At 50.4% G+C, this 21,753-nt stretch overlaps 1 protein-coding gene and 1 long non-coding RNA gene across 4 annotated transcripts in view; both read right to left on the reverse strand.

Annotated features, from left to right (window-relative positions):
• ERCC1 (ERCC excision repair 1, endonuclease non-catalytic subunit) overlaps nt 1-10,117 on the reverse strand; it is a 15,623-nt gene extending 5,506 nt beyond the window's left edge. The window contains exons 1-6 of one of the 2 annotated variants that reach the window (XM_040634161.1): nt 9,870-10,117; nt 9,300-9,411; nt 8,131-8,346; nt 4,913-5,016; nt 3,803-3,902; nt 2,733-2,809 (exon numbers count right to left, since the gene is read on the reverse strand). In XM_040634161.1, coding sequence (XP_040490095.1) covers nt 2,733-2,809; nt 3,803-3,902; nt 4,913-5,016; nt 8,131-8,346; nt 9,300-9,392 — 590 coding nt within the window. In that variant the 5' untranslated portion in view covers nt 9,393-9,411; nt 9,870-10,117. The remainder of the gene's footprint in view (nt 1-2,732; nt 2,810-3,802; nt 3,903-4,912; nt 5,017-8,130; nt 8,347-9,299; nt 9,412-9,869) is intronic. The other variant, XM_008684462.2, reaches the window with a different exon arrangement.
• Nucleotides 10,118-11,592: 1,475 nt separating this feature from the next.
• Nucleotides 11,593-21,753, reverse strand: part of LOC121103501 — a 13,203-nt gene continuing 3,042 nt past the window's right edge. Inside the window, exons 2-3 of one of the 2 annotated variants that reach the window (XR_005835780.1) lie at nt 15,638-15,764; nt 11,593-12,082 (exon numbers count right to left, since the gene is read on the reverse strand). This is a non-coding gene — a long non-coding RNA (uncharacterized LOC121103501). Of the gene's footprint in view, nt 12,083-14,521; nt 14,616-15,637; nt 15,765-21,753 lie in introns of those variants that run through there. The other variant, XR_005835779.1, reaches the window with a different exon arrangement.

Raw genomic sequence — 21,753 nt, forward strand, 5'->3', positions numbered from 1 at the left:
TATATTATATATTATACATATATATAATATACGTATATTATATATTATACATATATATATAATATACATATATTCCATATATGTATATTCCATACATATGTATATTCCAACTATATGACATCCTATGGAGACTAAAATGATGAGGGGGTTGGGGGTGGGAGGGATGAATAGGGGGAGCACAGGGAATCTTTAGGCCAGTGCAACTCTTCTGTGCAGCACAGTAATTATGGACACATACTGTACCTTTGTCAAGACCCACAGAAGGTACAACACAGAGCGTGAACCCTGATGCAAGCTATGGGCTTTGGTTAATATATCAATATTGGATGGGGTGCCTGGGTGGCTCAGTCGGTTAAGCGTCTGCCTTCGGCTCAGGTCATGATCCCAGGGTCCTGAGATCGAACCCTGCATGGGGCTCCCTGCTCAGTGGGGAGCCTGTTTCTCCCTCTGCCTGCTGCTCCCCCTGCTTGTGCTCTCTCTCTCTGTCAAATAAAGAAATGAAATCTTAAAAAAAAAAAAAAAAAAGGCAAAGAAGCCTTCCAGGCGATGATATGACAATGCAAGGCACGGAACAGCACACGTAGACATATGTCGACATCGCCACTTACACACATGCCGTATGCGTGTACACCCCGTGTCCGTGTATGTACACACACATGCACACAAACCGCGTTCATATCGCTGACCTTTGAACTACATGAACACGCCATCTATTTAACAGAAGAAAGTCTGACCGGTATATATTCAGAAGAAAGCCAGAGGCGGAGAGAGTTAAGTCCCCCTCCCATCACTGCCGACTCCCTCCTACCCTCCCCGGAGGTCAACGCCGTCCAGGGCCTGGAGCCTTTGTAGCCCTTTCTAGTTTATCCACGTACGTGTCTGCTCAAAAACACAGCTCCCTTCCCTTCCTTCTGTCTATAAATAAAAATATGGTGCTGTTTGGTTCTGCGACTCCGGTTCTCACCCACTGATGCTGCAGGGATGGCCCACGTCATCGCGGACGCACGTTTGCTCACGAAAGCAGGGCTCATCGTGGTGCGGGACTGTCTGCTTGAAGAGCGTGTCTATTCTGTGCTCATAGCCTATCGAGTCTCCCGCCAGCCAGACATGCAGGTGCTCGTTTCGTGCTATCCCTCCGAGATGTTTTCACCACATTTACGGGAGAAAAATGGGCACCTCGTTTTTTTTTAATTTACTTTTTTCGGGGTGCCTGGGTGGCTCAGTCGGTTAAACATCTGCCTTCGGCTCAGGTCATGATCCCTCGGGTCCCGGGGATGGAGCCCCGCTTACCAGGCTCCTTGCTCAGCAGGAAGTCAGCTTCTCCCTCTGCCTCTGCCCCTCCCCCACCACTCGTGCTCTCTCTCTCCCTCAAATAAATAAAATCTTAAAAAAAATAGAATAAAATAAAATTTATTTTTCTTTTTTTTTAAAAGATTTTATTTATTTATTTGACAGAGAGACAGCCAGCGAGAGAGGGCACACAAGCAGGGGGAGTGGGAGAGGAAGAAGCAGGCTCATAGCAGTGGAGCCTGATGTGGGGCTCGATCCCATAACGCCGGGATCACGCCCTGAGCCGAAGGCAGACGCTTAACCACTGTGCCACCCAGGCGCCCCAAAATTTACTTTCTTCTTAATAAACTATAAGGTTGATATTTTTTCATGTGTTTTGGGAACCTGAATTAGACTCTTATTTGGGCTCTAATTGACTTGTGGGAATTTCTTTACATATACAAATATATAATAAACGTGTTTAAATATATGCATATAAGTATAAATATTTAAATGTATTAATACTGTATAAATATTCTTATATGTACATATATAAATTAGAGATGTTAAGTCTATGTTAAGTATATACATGTATATGCATATATATGCGTGTATATATATGTATATGTGTGTGTATATATATATATATATACATATATATATATATATATGCACAGCAAGTACTTTTTCGTAATTTGTCACCTGTCTTTTAACTTTATTTACAGTATCTCTTACTACCCAGGAGTTTTAAAGTTTTAATAGTCTCCAATCAGCCAACAATTTCCTTTATGGCTTTGGGGTTTTGGGGCTTGCTTTAGAAGACTTTTCCTACCCCAAGATTATAAAAAATATTCTCCTGTAAGATTTCTTCTAATGCCTTTTTTTAATGTCTATAATTTGTCAGAATTTAATTTTTGTTTATGGTGTGAGGAAGGAATGTCTTCTTCCCATTTAGAAACTAGCCAATCTTAATAGTCTTTAGAAACCTAGATGTGGGGACACCTAGGTGGCTCAGCTGGTTAAGCATCTGTCTTTGGTTTGGGTCATGATCCCAGGGTCGTGGGATCAAGTCCTGCATCACGCTCCTTGCTCGGTGGGGAGCCTGCTTCTCCCTCTCCCTGCCGCTCCCCCTGCCTGTGTTCTCTCTCTGACAAATAAAGAAAAAAAGAAAGAATCCTAGATGTGGAATTAATCATTCAGACAGACTTTATGTCTAACTCATCAGTGCCTAGTATGGTCCTGGCAATTTGATCTATGTCACCTGCTTTTGTGACCACAGCCCTAGACAATATTAAGACCCTATTTTAAAGATGAAGGAGTTGAGGCCCAAAGGGAGGCAGTGCCTGGACCAAGCTCAAATGGGGAGTTCTCACAGCAGGAGAAGGAAAGGTCTGGGGGTGGGGCAGAGCGATGCAATGACTCTGGGGATAGAGCCTGACCTGGGCGGGGAGCCTCGGTCTCACCTCCAGGCAAGGACCAGGGTGCAGTCAGCCAGAATGCACATCTTGGCCAGTTCCTTGAGGGCCTGCTGAGGATCTTTCTGGGTGGAAAAGAAAATGAGTATGAGAACTCTGGTAGAAAGCAAGGAATTACAGACTTGAAAACACAGTAGGTTAGGAGGCCAAGAACCCTCCACTCGACTGACACTCCCTAAGCTCTGACTGGGTGCCCACTTGTGCTGGGCAATGCTGGGACCCCTGAGTAACTAAGACCGCCCAGGCTCTGCCCTCTGGAGCTCACAGTCTGGTAAGGTAGATAAAACTGTCCCCGTACAGTGATGAGCCGGAGTGGCCAGGACTGGGATGGGAGACCAGGAGCATCTGACCTGCCTAGGGGATCAGGGAGAGCTTCCTGGAGGAAGGAACATCTGAGCTGAGACCTGAAGGAGGATGAGGAGGACTGAAGGAGGCAAAGGAAAGCAAAAAATGGAATTCCAGACATAGGGAACAGCTTGTGCAAAGGATGGGAGGGGAAGAGGGCTTGAGGAATTGTGATTCACACAGTATGTGATGAAGAATGTACAGGGGTGACCACACGGAGGCTTTGAAATGAACCCACAGAGTGGGGCAGGGGGCCGTCACACAGGGCTCACAGGCCGTGGAGGGCACTGGGGAGCCACGGAGGGATCTGGACAGCAGATCTGTGCTTTAGGGAAACCCCTCTGGCTGCTGTAAGGAGGGGACACATTGAGGCTGGAGGCCATGAGACAAGGGAGGAGGCTGGAGCTGGGGCCCAGGTGGGCCGGGCTGGGTGGAGAGACAGGATGACACAGATTCAAGACACGTTTAGGTGACAGAGGGCTGGGCTCGGCCGAAGTGGGGTAGGGAAGGAGGAGACGGATGATTTTACCCTCCTCCCCGCTTGCCAACAGAGGCTGTCAATCTTGGACGTGAGAAGTTGGTTCCTCACTGAGTTTTCAACTTGCATCTTCCCTCGGGATTCAACAGTCCACTTGGCTGCTGTGAGGCCCAACGCGCCCCATTTCACAGATGGGGCCAATGAGGCTGGTGGGGGGGAAGTGACCACTGCTTACCACGTCCACCTGGACAAGCAGGACCCGCAGGGCGAAGCTCTTCCCCAAGCTCTGCAGCCGCTCGTGGATGTAGTCTGGGTGGAGGTTGTGGTAGCGGAGGCTGGGGGGGCAGGGGAGAGGGAGGAATTGGGAGGTCTCGGTCTCCCAGAGACCCCGGGAGCCCTTCTTCACTCTCCCTGGAAGGCAGAGGGCGTGGGCAACAGGGATCCGAGGCTCGGAGAAGTGAAGTGACCTGCTCCAGGTCACCCAGCAAGGCAGGGGCACGGTGGGATCGGCAGCAAGGGCTGCCTGGCTCTGGCTCCCTGGAGGGACGGACCCCAGGTTCTTCCCGGAGGCAGAGAAGAGACTTGGGCTTTGGGTAGAGGACAGGAGACCAGGGCTTAGACAGTGTGGACTGGGGGACACTGTGCAGCTGGTCTTGGGAGGCAGGCCCATCCCAGGGATGGTCTGCTTTGGCCTCAAAGGGCACCGGCAGGGAGGGGGTAGAGTGGTTCTCCAGCCAGGGAACTAGGGGACATTTCTGCCCAGCAGCCGCCAGCTCTCCTACCTTGCACGGAGGAAAGGAACTTAGAAGTTTCACTTCCCTCCTCTAGCTCTGTCTGGTGAGGGACCCCGGGGAGTAGAGAGGGAACGTGCTTCACGGGGTAGAGATTAGAGAATTCCTGGCTCTCATCCACTCGTCCTGGATGTCTGGGACATGAGTGACCCAACCCCCAACTCGCTCAGACCCAGAAGTCCAGGCCCCCAGCCCCTTCCTCCCTGAGACCCAGGAGTCCAGGCCCCCAACCTCTTCCTCCCTGAGACCCAGGAGCTCAGGCCCCCAGCCCCTCCTCCCTCAGACTCAGGAGCCCGGGCCCCCAGCCCCTCCTCCCTCAGACCCAGGAGCCCGGGCCCCCAGCCCCTCCTCCCTCAGACCCAGAGTCTGGGCCTGCAGCTCTTCTTGCTCTGGGCACCTCCAGGCTAAGACCTCTCCCTCCCACACAGGCCCCATCTAGGCCCAGAGCGACAGGGCCACACCAAAAGATCTCCCACTGAATGGTCCAAAACACCGGGGCAAACCGCCCCCCACCCCGGCCTCCCTGGAAGGTGGGGAAGCCCCTCAGAGCTCACCTGAGAAACAGGGCACAGGTGCTCTGGCCCAGCACATAGTCGGGAAGCACGTCACCGAACTCCCAGGGCACGTTACGCACAAACTTCAGCACCGGGTTGCCCCTCTGGGGAGCGAGGAAGGACCAAAGCCATTAACCGGAATGGCCCTGGGACCACTGCCACCCCAGGGCCCCCACCGCTGTCAACACCTCCCCACCCTCTTCCTGCCTGTGCCTGTCCTCCCCTTCTCCACAGTCTACCTCCTCAGCCTGAAATGTCCTTGGTGCTCTGGCTCTGACCTAGGCCCCTCCCCCCAGCCCTGGGCCTTAACTAAAGGGTCCCTGAGTCTCTCCAGCTCAGCCCTCTCCCCTAGCCGCACATGTGTGACCTGGGGTTGCAGGACACTTCCTCCGGGATGTCTGCCTCATTGCATCCCAAGTGCCTTCAGCATCAGCCCTCACACCTTCCCCTCCTCCTGGCCCCACTTTGGGGACAGCCCCACACCATCCAGAGACCTGAGCCGGGTCGTGGACACTTCCCTCTCCCCCTCTTCCTCCAGCTGGGACGTCTACCTTCCAAGCATCCCCATCAACGTCTCCCCCTCCACTGCCACAGCCCCTGCCCCACTTCCTCCTGGCCTCTGCACAGACCTGCCCCTTGCTGCTCTCAACCCTGCCGTGGCTCCCAGTGTCCTGAGAGGAAGCCCCAGGTGCCCGGTGACCCCCCACAGGTCACACAGGCAGACTTCTCCCTCTCACTCCACTCTAAACACACACCGTAGCCCAAGACCTAAAGTCTCTGAGCAAGTCAGGCTCTAATCCATCCCATCAGTATTTACCGAGCACCTCATGCATGTCTAAGTGCTGTGGATACAGCAGGGACCAAGATAGGCAAAGATCCCTGCCTCGCAGGGGACACAGACGTTAAAGAAAATCATCTCAGGGACAAACGAGTAATTATTACAGCGGTGGAATGTGGTTCTAAAGAGAGGGCAGGACCCCCTTGGCAGTGGGCTGTGGGCTGGGCAGAGCAGCTGGGGCGAGAAGGGTCCACAGAGGTCCCGAGTCGCACAGGCCCTGAACTGAGGCACCTGGGAGCCAGAGAAGGGCCTTGAGGAAAGGAGGAGCAGGATCTTATTTTTTTATTTTATTTTTTGAAGATTTTACTTATTTGAGAACAAGAGTGAGGGGGAGGCAGAGGGAGAGCAACAAGCAGACACCCTGCTGAGTGAGGAGCCTGCCGCAGGGCTCGATCCCAGGACCCTGATACAGGATCCTATTCTCATTTTTATTTTATTTTATTTTTTTTAAGATTTTATTTATTTATGTGACAGAGAGACAGCCAGCGAGAGAGGGAACACAGCAGGTGAGTGAAAGAGGAAGAAGCAGGCTCCCAGCAGAGGAGCCCGATGTGGGACTCGATCCCGGAACGCCGGGACCACGCCCTGAGCCGAAGGCAGACGCTTTAACGACTGCGCTACCCAGGCGACCCCCTATTCTCATTTTTAAAGGATCACTTTGGGGTGCCTGGGGGGGCTCACTCGGTTAAGCATCTGCCTTCGGCTCAGGTCCTGATCTAAGGGTCTTGGGATAGAGCCCCACATCAGGCTCCCTGCTCAGTGGAGTCTGCCTCTCCCTCGACCCCTCCCCCCTGCTCATGATCTCTCTCTCAAATAAATAACATAAAATAAAATAAAAGGATTACTTTGTCCCCTTCACACCCACTCGAATGGCCAAAACGGTCAGAAAGATAGACAAGGCCAGGTGGTGAGGATCTGGGGAAACTGGAACCCCCGCCCACGGCTGGTGGGAACGTAAAATGAGGCTTCGTTGGAGAAAATGGTTTGGGAGTTTCGAAAAAAGCTCAACACGGAGTCACCCCGTGACCCAGCACCTCCACGCCCACCTAAATACCCAAGAGAACTGAAAACCCGCATCTACCAGAAAACCTGAACGCAAACGTTCAGGGCGGCATCTTTAGAATAAGCAACAAGTACGAACAGCCCGATGACGGCCCATCCGCAGAGGGACAAGAACCCCGGCCTGGCACCTGAACACGCCAGGACACTACTGGGCCTGCAAAGGGAAGGAAGGAAGCTTGGACCCTCATGGAGGAACCCGAAAGCCTTATGCTGAGTGAAGCGACGTCAGCCGACAGACATGTGAGCTGTTTGCACTTTTTGGCTATTGGGAACAAAGCTGCGGGGACCGTTCGTGCACCAGATTTTGTACGGATGAATGTCGTCATTTCTCCTGAACATCTACCTAGAAGTAGGCTCGCTGGGTCATACGGTAACTTTTATGTTTTTTTTTTTTTTAAGATTTTATTTTTGGCGGGGTGCCTGGGTGGCTCAGGTGGTTAAGCATCCGACTCTTGGTTTTGGCTCAGATCGTGATCTCAGGGTCGTGAGATCGAGCCCCGCCCGGGGCTCCTCGCTCAGTGGGGAGTCTGCTTGAGGTGTGCTCTCTCCCTCTGTCCCCCCACTCTTGTTCTCTCTCTTTCAAATAAATAAATATTCTTTTTAAAAAATTATATTTTTTAAGGTAATTACCCCTAACATGGGACTCGAACCTACAACCCTGAGATAAAGAGTCACGCGCTCCAATGAACGAGCCAGCTGTCAAGAAATAGTTCTTGAATGAATGAACACATGGGGGGGGGAAGCAAGAAATTTAGCTGCACTAACGCAGTCACACCCCCGAAAAGAAGAATCAGGGTGTTATAGACTAAACTTTTGTGTCCCCCCAAAATTCACCTGTGGAAATCCTAACCCCCAATGTGATGGTATTAGGAGGGGAGGATAGGCGATTAGGTCATGAGGGTGGAGCCCCCATGAATGGGATTGGTGCCCTTATAAAAGGGACACCAGAGAGCGCCTTCACCCCTTCTGCCATCTGAGGACACAGTAAGAAGACAGTAGTCTATGAACCAGGAGGCGGGTCCTTCCTGGGCACTGAATCTGCCAGTGCCTTGGACTTCCCTGGCTCCAGAGCTGTGGGAAGTAAATGTTTGCTGTTTAAACTATCCAGACTATGGTATTTTTGTTATAACAAAACAATAGGACACGAGGCAACCTCAACCCACACGCAGTACTTGAAAGGATGAATGAAAGAGGGGCGCAGCCCAGAGCACAATGGCCAGAGCTCAGACTTCCTCCCAGTGCCCACCAGAACTCCCTCCCCATAACCCAAGTTTCCCACCAGAAAGCTCAAAGCCTCACTTCTCCATCCCCTCCTCACCTGGCGGGGGCTCACAATGATGCTGCTGGATTTTGCCCCCGGTTTCGGGGCCTGATTGGGGGTCTCTCCTGCCAGGGGCTCTGGCCCCGTGGGGTGTGGAGCTCCAGCCCCTCCCGGAGGTCCCGAGATGGCATACTCGGCATACGTCTGAGGGGCTGCCTGAGGTGAGGTCTCCACGGTGGGCAGGCTCCGGGTGGATTTGAATAAGGGCTTGACCTGTGCAGGGGAGGGGAGTGTCAACATCTAAATCGAGCCCCTTCTCCTGACTCCTCAGCCTCTGCACTGGTCCCGGCCACCATTTTCTCTCCCTTAGACCGCTGCAGTCATCTCTTCACGAGCTCCCTGCCTACACCCTTACTCCCCACAGTCTGTTCACTGTCATTTCACGTCGCTCTGCTCAGAGACCTCGGTGGCTCCCATCTCAGAGCAAAAACCGAAGCTGTCACCATAGCCCACAAGGCTCTAGAAGATCTGTCCCTGCCCCCTTGCCTCAGGGGTCTCACCTCCCACCTCTTTCCCTTTGCTTTTTCTAGCCCAGTCCCACTGGCCTCAAACTCCCTGGGCCTTTGCACTGGCTGTCCCCTCTGCTTCCAGATGTTGTCACATAGCTCACTCCCTCACCTCCTTCACATCACTGCCAAGATGTCACCTCCTCAGAGAAACAGTCCCTTGACCTAAGGTAGCACGTCTCCCCCATCATCCCCTATATCCTTAGCCCACTTTGTTTTTCTTCCTAGCACAGAGGGAGCAGCCAGTACTCAGCACCAGCCAATTGTTTTCCTGTGGGAATGCGATCTCAGTGTTGTCAGATCCTTCCATTTACCAAAGGTTGTCAAAAGCGCAGACTTTTTTTTTTATTGCAAAGCCTTCCAACTGTCAAATGTCAACAATAAATTCATGCTTTGCAAACCAGGGTGCTGTCCACATAAAACACATCCCAAGGTCACTCCCTGTTTGCCGGTTTTTCAGCCCCTGCCTGGAGCCCGCTCTTGGAATCACCATGACATTTTACAGCTAGGGAAACAGACTTGGGGAGAGCAAAGGTGTTTTCCCAAGGTGACCTAGGCCACATTTCCTAACCCACCCTGGTGGTCACAGGCCTCTTCCTGTCCTCCTTCCTCTCAATCACCCCCCAGCTCCCCAGTGTTCTCCTCATCTCCTCGTCCTACCCCTGCAGGAGGGGCCTCATCCTCGCCCAGCGGTATGAAGAATTTCTTCCTCGCGGGTGGCCCGGAGGGCTGCCGCACTCCCTCTTCGTCCATCCCAAGGTTCTTCTGGGTCCTGAAAATGAAGACATGGCGGCGGGGGCGAGTGAGACACCAGCTCCTGAATTCCCATCCTCCCAGTAGGAACCCCCACTCACAGCCATCCCACCCCAAAAATCCCGGGGCTCCATAGCACCGAGTTCCAAACACCCAGTGTCCCAGATTCCTTAAAGCCCCGCCCACACGGAGCATCCACCTTCAGCTCGCCCCGCCCCTTACCGGTCCACACGTTTCATTAGCCCCGCCCCTCAAGGGTCTCACGTCCTATTCGCCCCGCCCTCACTTGTTCACCGCCTTCGTTTGCCCAGTCCAACCTCTGTCCCCTCCGTCCCGCCCCCAGGGCTCGCACCTGACACCCTCCCCTCGCTTCATCGCTCAGACACTGCAACGACTGATTGGCTCCCGTGGCTGCCAATCGCCTCCCCCCCGCCCCTCTCGACCCAACCCAGCTGTCGGAGTGCCGCGAGGACTCACCTCCTTGCCCCCAAGCCGCGAGCTGAACACCGGAGAGGGACCGAGGCGTCCCACCGCCGACGCGGCCAGCGCGTCCCCGAGCTCGCCGCACTTCCGGCCTCTCTAGCCCTCGATCCCGCCCTCACCGTTCCCCAGAGGGGTAGAGCTTCGAGAGGGGCCGTCCCCGCGCAGCTCTCTATGGTCCTGGAGGACTGCAGAGGTTTGGGTTGGAGAAGCCGATGAACTACCCGCCTGAACGACTCTGGTTGCCGAGAAGTTCAATTTCGATGCCCTTATTAAGCATCTCCTTGTGCTCGGGCTCCGGACAGGATTCGGGGAGGGAGGGGAATGGCGGGAGATCAAATTAGGTTCCTCCTCTCAGTCCAGACTTGGGTTCCCATCCCAGCTCTGCCATTGACTTGGCCTCGGTTGCTACATTCATTCATTCTTTCATTCCACACGTACTCCCCGAGCGCCTCCTCTGTTCCCGGCCCTGTGGGGGCAGTGCTAGCGACTCAGCGGTGACCATTGACAACCACAGCTCCCTCCTGTCCTCCTGGAGCTCCCAGCCCAGTGGGAGAGACACACGCGTTCCCAAACTGTGACGACCCCTGGAGCGGGCAAGGCTGGGACGGGAGACCCCAGGCCGCCGGGGAGAGGGGAGGGGGAGGGCTAGGGAGGGGCCGCCCAACCCAGCCCGAGGGTAGGGAAGGGCTTCCTGGAGGAAGGGACATCTGAGCAGAGACCTGGTTGATGACTTAGTATTAGTCATTTCCTGAAAGAACAGTATCACACTGTTCTAACTTGCAGCTCTCTGGTTACTAAGGAGAGAGAACATCTTTTTGTGAGTTTATTGGTCTTATGTAGTTTGTCTTCTGTGGATTGCTTGCTCATATCCTTTGCCCATTTTTTTTAATGGGGTTGCGTGCCTTTTTTATTAGTATTAATTTGTAGGAGTACCTTATGGATTCCGATTCTAATTCTTGGTCAGTCATCTATATTCCAAGTATTCCCTCCTAGTTTGTACTTTGTATTTTAACTATGTATTTATTTATGTCACAGAGAATGCTTGGTGTTTATTCACACCTGTTTATCAGTCTGTTCGGTGCTGACTTTGGCTTTTGGTGTGTTAAGAGACCTGCCATACTCCAAGGTCATAAATATAGCCTGTAATGACTTTTAATACTTTCAGAGTCTCGATTTTGTTTCTGTCTTTTTTGAAAATGCACTACGGTAGGAATTTATGGTGAATATAACCAATTGTCCCAATACCATTTACTTTAAAAATCAATCCTTTCCCCAATTTTGATATTTCACCTTTATCATGAACCAAATTCCCATATATGCACAAGTCTATTTATGACATTTCTGTTGTTTTATTAATCTTTATATCTGTCCTTGCCTCCATGCTGTACTGTTTAGTGATTTTATTTTGATATGTTTTGTGATTACATAAGGCAAGTCCCCCCTCTGTTCAGTTTCAAATCTGTCTTTACTGTTCTTACACTATTTCTCTTCTAGATGGATTTTAGCAGCTGCGTTTCCACTTCTGTGAAGAATCCTTTTGAGATTGAGATTGGAGTTTCAATGAATTGATGGTTTAATTTTTTTAAAGATTTTATTTATTTGTTTATTTGAGACTGAGAGAGTGTGAGAGAGAGCCCAAGCAAAGGGGAGGGGCAGAGGGAGAGGGAGAAACAGACTCCCAGCTGGGCAGGGAGCCCAACACGGGACTCAATCCCAGGACCCTGGGATCATGACCTGAGCCAAAGGCAGACACTTAACCGACTGAGCCACCCAGGTGCCCCAACTGATGAGTTAATTAAAAGACATCTTTTTCATATACCTGAATATATTGATTGTCTCTATCTCTCCAGTGATTCCAGCTTCTGTTAGGAGCCTACTATGAAAGTTTTTTATAAATAATTTTTATTTGTACAGTTGATTCATAAATACATTTTTGTATCAGTCTCCTAGAAGAGCTATAACAAGGTATCCAAAACTGGGTGGCTTACGTAACAGAAATGAATTGTCTCATGGTTCTGGAGGCTAGAGGTCCAAAGTCAAGGTGTTGGCAGGGCTGTGTTCTCTCCAAGTGCACAAGGGAAGGATCTATTCCAGGCCTCTCTCCTAGCTGCTGGTAGCCTCAGGAGTTTCTTGGCTTGAAAATGGCCATCCTCTCCCTGTGTCATGGTCTTTCCTCTGTGTGTGTCTGTCTCTGTATCTTAACTCCCCTGTTTTATAAAGACACCAGTCATTTTGGATTAGGGCCCATGCTAATGACCTCATTTTAACTTGATTACCTCTAAAAAGACCTTATTTCCAAATAAGGTCACATTCTGAAGTACCAGGGGTTAGGACTCCAACATATCTTTTTCGGAGGGCAGGAGTCAACCCATAACATTTCTGTTACTTTTTATAACCTTTCTTTCTGAATTCATTTTACTACCTGCTAGAGTCCATCCACTTCTAATTCTTTAAGAGAGCATTCTGGACAGTCATGTTCTGAGTTTTGCTCATCTCAAAATACCTTCATTTCATCCTCACAATTGGAGTCTCCGATTCTGGGTTCCTAGTTATTTTTCTGGCAAAGTTGGAAGATATCGGTCCTCTGTCTCCCTGGCTTCTGGGTCGCTGATAGGAAGCCTACCATCCCCATGATTCTCCCTCCTACCCGTGCAGGCTCATCTCTGAGTGTATTTCTCCCCCAAGGTTATCTACTAGCGGTGTGACCTTGTGCCAGCAACTCAGCTTTTCTTTGTGTATCAGTTTACTCATCTCTAAAATGGGGATGGGGTGCCTGGCTGGCTCGGTTGGTAGAGCGAGTGACTTTTGATCTCCGGGTTTTGAGCCCCACATTGGGTGCAGCGATTACTCAAAAATAAATAAATTAAATAAACTTTAAAAATAAATAAGATGGGGATAACAATAGTACATGTATTAGGAGGATGAAATGAGTTACGTGTAACATGCCTAAAATTATACTTGGCACACAGTGGGTGCGATATTTGAGTTTGTCATAGAAATAAAATAGCCCTAACCAAGTCATGGACAGCAGGGGCTGGAGCTGTGGTGGCCACTGCTGTATCACAGCGGACTTCCCCGCCCCACTCCCACGTCCCCACCCCCCCTTACCCCTCCCCAGCTACCAAACCGTATACTGTGTGAATGAGCAGAGAACAGTGGCCAAGCGCTACAGCAAGCACCTGCACTGCTGGGAGCCTCAGTTTCCCCATCTGTAATTGCTGAGGACTCAGTAAAACCACAGCGAACTGTATTGAGATGGACGGTTCGCTCATTCCTTGAATACCTACATATTGACCACCCACTGTGTGCCAGGCATCTGGGACATGGCGGTGAACAAGTCAGCCCAGGTCCCTGCCCTGCGGAGCGGATGGTCTCACGGAGGGGACACGCCATGAGATTTCAGACGGCCACCCATGCTATGAAGAAGATAAAGCACGGCGCTGTGAAGCGGGTGATGCGGGAGGGCGCTCCCACTGTCACAGGATGAGGAGCTCTATAAATCATAAAAAGAGTACCGCCAACTAGAGTCCCATCAAAATAGGTTCAGCACTTACTATGAGCTAAGGCCCCATAATAATCTTCCCCTTAGGTATCAATAGGTCAATGGATATATGAGGAAACTGAGGCCCCAGCGACACAGAGAAGGACCATGGAAATGTGTCCCTGAATCCAAGGGCAATGGAGTGTATTCTAGAAGGAGGCCAACCTGGGCGTGACTTAGTTTCTCCCTTTGGGGAATGGAATTGACAAACCAACCTGCAACGCGAGCCTTTTCCGCCAGGGGGCGATGGCGCCCCGCAAGAGGATTTGGGCGTAGGGGCGCGGGGAGCTGCTCCGCCACAATCCCCTCCGCCCCCCGCGGCGGGACAAGACCCCGCGCAGGCGGCCCCTTCGCTAATTCCGACTCCATTCTTTATGGCAGAAGTGCGACAACGGCCCCGCAGCGTGCGGTTAGTGTAACGCTGAGCCTGTTAGCGTTAGTCGGCGTGCGGAAAAGTTGCTCCCGGTTCTACATCATTTCCAAGTTTGATTTCTACTCGATTCCCCAATAGAACTTTCGGATCCTGGATTCGAAGCTGCCCGGCTCCGAGTTGCGAGCTTGAATGTTCCACCTGTCCTCACTCTGATTCCGCGTCCTCCTTCCAAACCCTCCAAGTTGAAATCCCTGCCGCAATTCCAGTTCCCCGGGTGACTTCTCGAATCAGGTCCCTGCTCCAGTCCCAAACCCTCCCCTAATCCTAACTTTGCGTTTCCTCTGCACCCGGAGGTATTGGGGTGGAGATGGGGAATATGGGGACCCCCGCCCCTAATTCCGCCAGAGGAACTCGGGGCGGGGGGCACAGAGGCGCCATCCGAAGGCTCTGGAAGCGGGGGTGCGGCCGAGGGGCGCAGTGACCAGGCCGGCGTCCCCACCCGCCTCTAAACTTAGCCGCAGTGACGCGCGGCCCGGCGATCGCGCGGCGGGGCTGGGGACGCAGGGGGGCCAGAGCGGAGGGGGGCGGCTCCGCTCCGCGAGCCTCTATTTATAGCGCCCGGAGCCCGAAATAGCGCGGAGCGGAGCGGCCTGCATGACGCGGGAGCCGCCGGGGACTGACTCACCCGGCCCCGAGCGGCGGCCCCCGGATGGGGGGCAGTGGAGGAGCCCGGCCCCGACCCCGCACCATCCCGGGCACCTCTTCTGCCTGGCCGTCCCAAGTTTGCACCGGTCATTGGGGTTGGATACGCAACAAAAGGAAAGATCTGCAGCACGAGAGACTGAGGTTAGATCAGAGGTGGGACTTCCCCCAAGGGCCCAGAACCGAGGAACTAACTTTGTTGGTTTATTTATTCTTTTAAGTAGGCTCTACGCCCAATGAGGGGCTTGAGCTCACGACCCCGAATTCAGAGTCGCACGCTCTACCGACTGAGCCAGCCAGGCGCCCCTCCAGGAACTAACTTTATACGAAAAGAGAGGTTGGGAAGGAAGGGAGATTAAAAACAAAACCCAACAACTAGATATGCGCACCTATTTCCCTCCAGCAACAGGACCGATGCATCCTGGGGGCAGAGAAACACAGTAACGTGGCCAGTCGCCAGACCAGAGCTGTCCCCCTCTCCGTGGCTCCTTGCGTGCTCCTCCCACTGCCTAGAATGCCCTTCCCTGTTTCCCCACTTTTAAGAACTCATGTCCTTTAGGGACCAGGTGCTAAGGGCAGTCCCTCACAAATGAAAACTCTGTGACCCACAAGGGCAGGGCCAGGCCGGGCTCAGTCATCACTGCGTCCCTAGCACCGCCCAAGCCCAAGACAGGCCTCCAGAGAAATTAGCCACATGCATTAACAGTATTGGTAATAAAATGACGTTTCCCACATTATAATAGCAAATGTTTATTGTATGCTACATGCCAGACATGAGTCGGGGAGTCATCTCCTCTGGGTCTCACTATAACCTTAGTAGGGAGAGGTGCTTTTACTATTTTAATGACTATTATCCCCACGTTAGAGATGCAGAGACCGCAGCTCAGAGAATATCTGAGCTCAGAGAGTAGCTCAGCTCGGAGAACATACAAGCTCATCTTGCTTGTAGTCAGAGCTGGCTCTTGAACCAGGTCACCTGGTCCCCAAAGGTGTTCGGTTTCCCAGGACACTGTCTCTAGGCTCTATGGAACCCGAAGCTAAGGGATGATTCTCAAAGTGCAGTCCACGGAACCCTGGGGGGTTCTCCAGCACTCTTTCAAGGGGTTCAAGAGGTTAAGATATTTCTAATATTATTAAGACACTTACCTGCCTTTTTCACGTTCACTGCCTCACGAGGGCACACGGCAGCCTGTATAATATCACAATACGCTAAACACAGCCGCAGCTATGAGGACACACAGCTTGCTTCTGTTGAGCCAGACATTAAAGTGATCTGCAAAAATTATAAAATGAGGTCCCTCTTTTCATTAATTTTTTTCTTGTTTTGGAATATATGGTTATTTTAATTAAAAACTATATGATTTTATGTAAACATGAAATTGTTTCTTTTTTTAGCTTTTATTTATTTATTTATTTTTAAGATTTTTATTTATTTGAGAGAGCAGAGAGAGAGAGAGCGTGCATGAGCAGAGGTGAGGGGCAGAGGAAGAGGGACAAGCAGATTCCCCGCCTAGTAGGGAGCCCGACGCGGGGCTCAATCCCAGGACCCTGAGATCAGGACCCGAGCCAAAGGCAGACGCTTAAATTGTTTATTTTTTTAATGAATAAAATGTTGTTTAAATTTCTCAGTTTGAATTTATAATGCAGTAAATATTGAAAGATATAATGCACATAAAAAAACTCTTTGAAAGAAAAAAAAACCCCAACTCTTTGGAGTCCTCAATAATCTTTAAGAGCATAAGGGGTCCTGAGACCAAAAAGTTTACAAATCACTGAACTTAATAATCACGTACACCTAATAAGTGTTATATAAAGGACAAGAATGTGGAACATCAGGGCTCCTGGGTGGCTCAGACGGTTAAGCGTCTGCCTTCAGAGAGCCTGCTTCTCCCTCTCTGCCTGCTCCTCCCCTCGCTTGTGCTCTCTCTCTCTGTCAAATTAATAAATAAAACCAAAAAAAAAAAAAAAAGAATGTGCTACATCATTTCAGTTGAGGACAGGAGAGGTTCTTCTGTTAAAGAAGCATTTAAGAAGAGACCAAAAGGGGCACCTGGCTGGCTTGGTCAGTAGAGCATGCAACTCTTGATCTTGGGGTTGTGAGTTCAAGTCCCACACTGGGTGTGGAGCCTATTTAAATAAATAAACACATACATACATACATACATACATACATACATACATACATACATAAAATAAGAGACCTAAAGGATGACTGGGAATTGGCTAGGTGAAGGGAGGGAGAGTTTTCAAGGTGGTAGAAACGGCTTGTGCAAAGATCCTGTGGTAGGAGATTGCTAGGTGAGTTTTGAAAAACGTAAGGCTGAGCATTCAAGGGACCAGATTTTGTAAGGCCTTGAAAGCTACAGTAAGTACTTTGGATTTTATTCTGAGTGGAAAATGAACTGTAGGGGGGCAAGGATGGAAGCAGGAAGCCCAGTGAGAAAGTGACTACCAGTGAGATGGTAACCCGGACCAGGGTGACAGAGAGTCAAGAACAAAGCTTAGGTTTGAGGGACCGGCAGTAACAGGAACCAGAATTGCAGGCTGGGGAAGAAAGTTGAGAATTTTGGCTGAGCCTCCTCAGGTTGTTGAAACCTTTGAGACATCCCAGGGGGAAGGTCAAAGGGACAGAAGAGAGAGTTCCAGGTTCAAGGTTAAAACCCGAAAGTCACAAAGGGCACCTGGGTGGCTCAGTCGGTTGAGCATTCAGCTCTTAGTTTTGGCTCAGGTCATGAGCTCAGGGTCGTGGGATCAAACCCCGTGTCTGGCTCGGTGTGAAGTCTGCTTGTCCCTCTCCCTCTGCTCCTCTCCCTGCTCGCGCTTTCTTTCTCTTGCAAATAAATAAATAAACTCTAAAAAAAATCTGAGAGTCGCCAGTGTACATGCAGGTGGTATTTTTCTAGTTTGTTAACTCCATTTTTAAATTATAATTTCTAGCTGATTACTGCTATTAAGCATTTTTGGTTAAACAACTGCAAGTAGGGGCGCCTGGGTGGCTCAATCGGTTAAGCATCTGCCTTTGGCCCAGGTCATGATCCCAGGGTCCTGGGATCGAGTCCTGCGTCAGGCTCCATGCTCAATAGGGAGTCTGCTCTTCCCTTCTGCTTGTGCTCTCTCTCTCTTGATCTCTCGTGCGCTCTCTCTCTCAGATAAATAAATAAAATCTTAAAAAAAAAAAAAGACCTGCAACTATTAGGCACCTAGCTGACTCAGAAAAGCATGCAACTCTTGATCTTGGGGTTGTGAGTTTGAGCCCCACCCTGGGTGTAGTTTACTTAAAAATCTTAAAAAAATAAAAAATCTCTGACTATCTTTGTGTTTTTAATAATAGATAAAATTCCATTAACAAAAATATTTGGTGGTAGTCCTTCTAACAGGCAATCTGGCCAAATTTTCATACTAAAATTGTTTGCTGATTCTTTTAGTTTTTCCTTGAAAAGTATCCAAATGGCAGTTTTCTCTCTCGCCTTCTGATCTTTCCATCTCATTTATTTTTCTTGTCTTATACCATTTACAAAGACTTCCAGGACTGTGTCAAATGGCAAAGTTGGTTGATTCTCATGCACTGCACATGAGATGACTTATCTCATTATCCCCATTTTATAGAGGGAGAAACTGAGGCACAGAGAAGTTACTCTCTTGCCCAAGGCCACACAGCAAGCAAGCAGTCAAACCAGGATTCCAACCAAAGCTTGTGTTGTTCTCAACCACTGCCTTAAAAGAAAACTCAATCAGCATTCTATATATTTTTTTCAACAGGTAAAATACCCTGCAAGTTTCCACAGGGACCTCTGAAGCTTGGATGAGGAAGGTGGCGTGGGGTTTGGGGGGTGGCTGAGGTCTGGTTCTGGCTCCGCCCCCTTGCCTAGACTCAGTTTCCTCTTATGACGGAAGGTTGGAAGAGATGGTATCTAAAAGCCACAGAAATTCTGCCTTCGGAGTGGAGAGACAGGCCCCCAGATAGACTGTATTCATTTCCTGTGGCTGCCTACCAAAGTACCACAAACTTGGGTACCGCTTGGTGGCTTAAAACAACAGAAATTTATTCTCTCACCGTTCTGGAGGCCGGAAATCCTAAATCCAGGTGTCGGCAGCAAGGCCACACTCCCCACCCCCCAAGCTCCCCGAAAGGTTCTGGGGGGAGATCCTTTCTTGCCTCTTTCAGCTTCTGGGGGCTCCAGGCATTCCTCGGGCTTGTGGCCAGATCACGCCGGTCTCTGTGTTGGTCTTCACAAAGCTTCTAGTCTACCATCTGTGTCCAATCACCCTCTGCCTTTCTCTAGTGAGGACACTTGCCGTTGGGTTGAGGGGCTGCTTGGATAATCCAACGTGATCTCATCTTGAGAGCCATCCCTTAATTACATCTGCAGAGACCCTTTGTCCAAATCGGCCCACATCCACAGGGCTCAGGTGGACATATCTTGGGCAGGGGAGGGGTGTATCATTCAACCCATTACACAGATGAAACAAGAACACTGAGAACAGGGAAGGAGTACGTGGCAGAGGCTGGACTGGGAGGTGTCCAGAGCCTCATGATTACACACGCCCGTTCCAGCACGGAATTCCGGTGGACCACCCTCCCGTGAGGACCCAGGTGACCGGTCCATCCTACACAAGGCTCTTAGAGGTTGTGTGAACTGCCTACGTACTCCTGGACATCCCCCACTCCGAGGATGCTTAGTCTTGAAGGGCGTTTTCCTTCTTCAACTGTTTTAAAGATTTTATTTGAGAGAGAGAGACCAGGGGCAAGAGCAGAGGGAGAAGGACCAGTATACTCCGTGCTGAGCACAGAGCCCCATGGGGGGCTTGATCTCACGATCCTGAGACCATGACCTGAGCGGAAACCGAGAGCCGGTCGCTTAACTGAGCCAAGCCACGAGGCGCCCCCATTCTTTGACTGTTAATGTGGGGTCGAGAGACCTTCTCTTACACAAAAACTCCAAACAACACAAAAACTGCAAACAACAGTAAAAGCCAACACTTATACACAGCACTTAATTAGGCCAGGCTCCGTTCTAAGTGTTTAATATCTATTAACTCACTTAACCCCCACAAAGTCCCTATGAGGTCCTTTTATAGAAGAATAAACTGAGGTGCCAAGAGGTTGGAATTACAGGTTGGAAGTTATAGAGCTAACATTGGAACCCCGCAGTCTAGCTTCAGAGTCTAGGGCCTTTTTTTTTAAGATCTTATTTATTTATTTGAGAGAAAGAGTTCGAGTGCATGAGCAGAAGAGAGGCAGGAGACTCCCCACTGAGCAGGTGTGGGGCTCGATCCCAGGACCCCAAGATCATGACCTGAGCCCAAGGCACATGCTTAACTGACTGAGCCACCCGGGGACCCTAGAGGCGAAGGTCTTGACTGTAAGCCAAGACACTGTCTCCTGGGGGCACACTGTCACGTGTTCAATCTGGACTTTGTGGGGGGCACCTGGGTGGCTCAGTGGGTTAAGTGGCCAGACCTTGATTGCAGCTTCCATCATGATCTCAGAGTCGTGAGATCGAGCCCGGGGTGGGGCTCTGCGTGCAGTGCAGTCTGCCTGAAATTCTCTCCCCCTCTCCCTTTGCCCTTCTCGCTGCTCTCTCTTTCTCTCTCTCTGAAATAAATAAATAAATCTTAAAAAAAAAAAAAATCTGGACTTTGAGGAAGCCACGCTCCTAGATCCGTGGTCAGGCAACTGTCTGGCCATGTTGTCAGATACGACAGCCACTGGATGAATGGTGACACTCTTGAGAGCTTGAAACTTGTTTGGTCCAAAACAAGATGCGCCATGAGTATGAAATCCACACTGGAATTCGAAGACTTAGTGCAACAAAAAACATGTAAAACATCTCATTAAAAACTGCTGATGTTGAGGGGAGCCCGGCTGGCTCATTCGGAAGGACATGTGACTCTTGATCTTGGGGTTGTGAGTTCACGCCCCGTGCTGGGTGTAGAGACTATTAAAAAAAATAAAACGGACATTGAGTACACGTTGATATAACGTTTTGCATATTTCTGGTTAAATAATATATACAAACAGAATTATTTTTGCCTGTTTCTTTTTACTTTTTCTTAGGGTGGCTACTAGAACATTCTCACTTAAGCACGTGGCTTGCGTTGTATTTTTTCATGGGCAGCTCTGGTCCCTGGAATTTGCCCTCGGCACGTTCTCCATCTGGGGCCACTGAACCTCAGGATTTCTTGTGATCTACTAGAACAATCCACGCCAGAACCACATTCAAGTAGAGTGGCTGGGACTCGTGTCCAAACGTGGCCTCTAAAGGATGTTCTGAAATCCTTGCTGCCACCAGGCTCAGACTGAGAGGATTTTGTGGCCACTCTGTATACAGAGTTTATTTTTTATTAATAAATTACATAAACGTGTGCCTCTACTGAGAATGCTATAAAATAAACACTTACGAAGCTGAGATAAATACTCAGCGTAACTGGACAAGCCAGCCTGCCTCAAGGTCGAGAGTTCAAGTCCTGACTCTGCCCCTTCCCTGGCTGTGATTCCTTTGGTAAATCATTTGTCCTCACTGGGCCTCAATTCCTTCATCCAGAGCTGGGAGTGTTTGTTCCTGGCCCTGACGGTTATTGGGGGAACTCCATGAGGCAGAATGTGCAAAGGAGGGGAGCCTGGGTGGCTCAGTGGGTTAAGTGTCTGCGTTCAGCTGAGGTAGTGATCTCAGGGTCCTGGGATTGAGCCCCGCATCGGGCTCCCTGCTCATCAGAGAGCCTGCCGCTCCCCCTGCTTGTGCTCTCTCTAATAAATAAATAAATAAAATCTTAAAAAAAAAAAAATGTGCAAAGGGCCCAGCACACTGCCCAGCAGAGAATGAGCTCTGCCAACCAGTTATCTTAGGGGTGGGGGCCTGGCTTAGGTAGAGGGATTCATGCTAAGTTCCGAGCAGAGGGGATGGTTGAGTTAGCCCTTGAAGGATGGAGAAAAATTCAGTAGGAGAAGGATGGGAAAGGTCTACCAGGAAGAAGGAACTGAAGTTCAAGTTCAGGTGGCATGCAGGAGCACGTTCGGGAAAACGCAAGCAGCTTGGGTATGATTTGAGGGCAGAATGAATATGTGTTGGGGAGAAGGGAGGGCAAAAGATGAGGATGAAGAAGCAGCAGCATTCAGGCCACGGAGGGTCTTGTAGGTTATGGGACTGGAGCACTGGGGAGCCATAGCAGGCTCGGAGCAGGAGGAAGACCTGACAGGAGGAGCTTGTGTTTTAGCAAGATCCTTCTGGATGGGAGGGCAGGTAGAACTGGGGTAGGAGAAC

Source organism: Ursus maritimus, unplaced genomic scaffold, assembly GCF_017311325.1.
Source record: "Ursus maritimus isolate PB19 unplaced genomic scaffold, ASM1731132v1 scaffold_19, whole genome shotgun sequence".
NCBI lineage: Eukaryota > Metazoa > Chordata > Mammalia > Carnivora > Ursidae > Ursus > Ursus maritimus.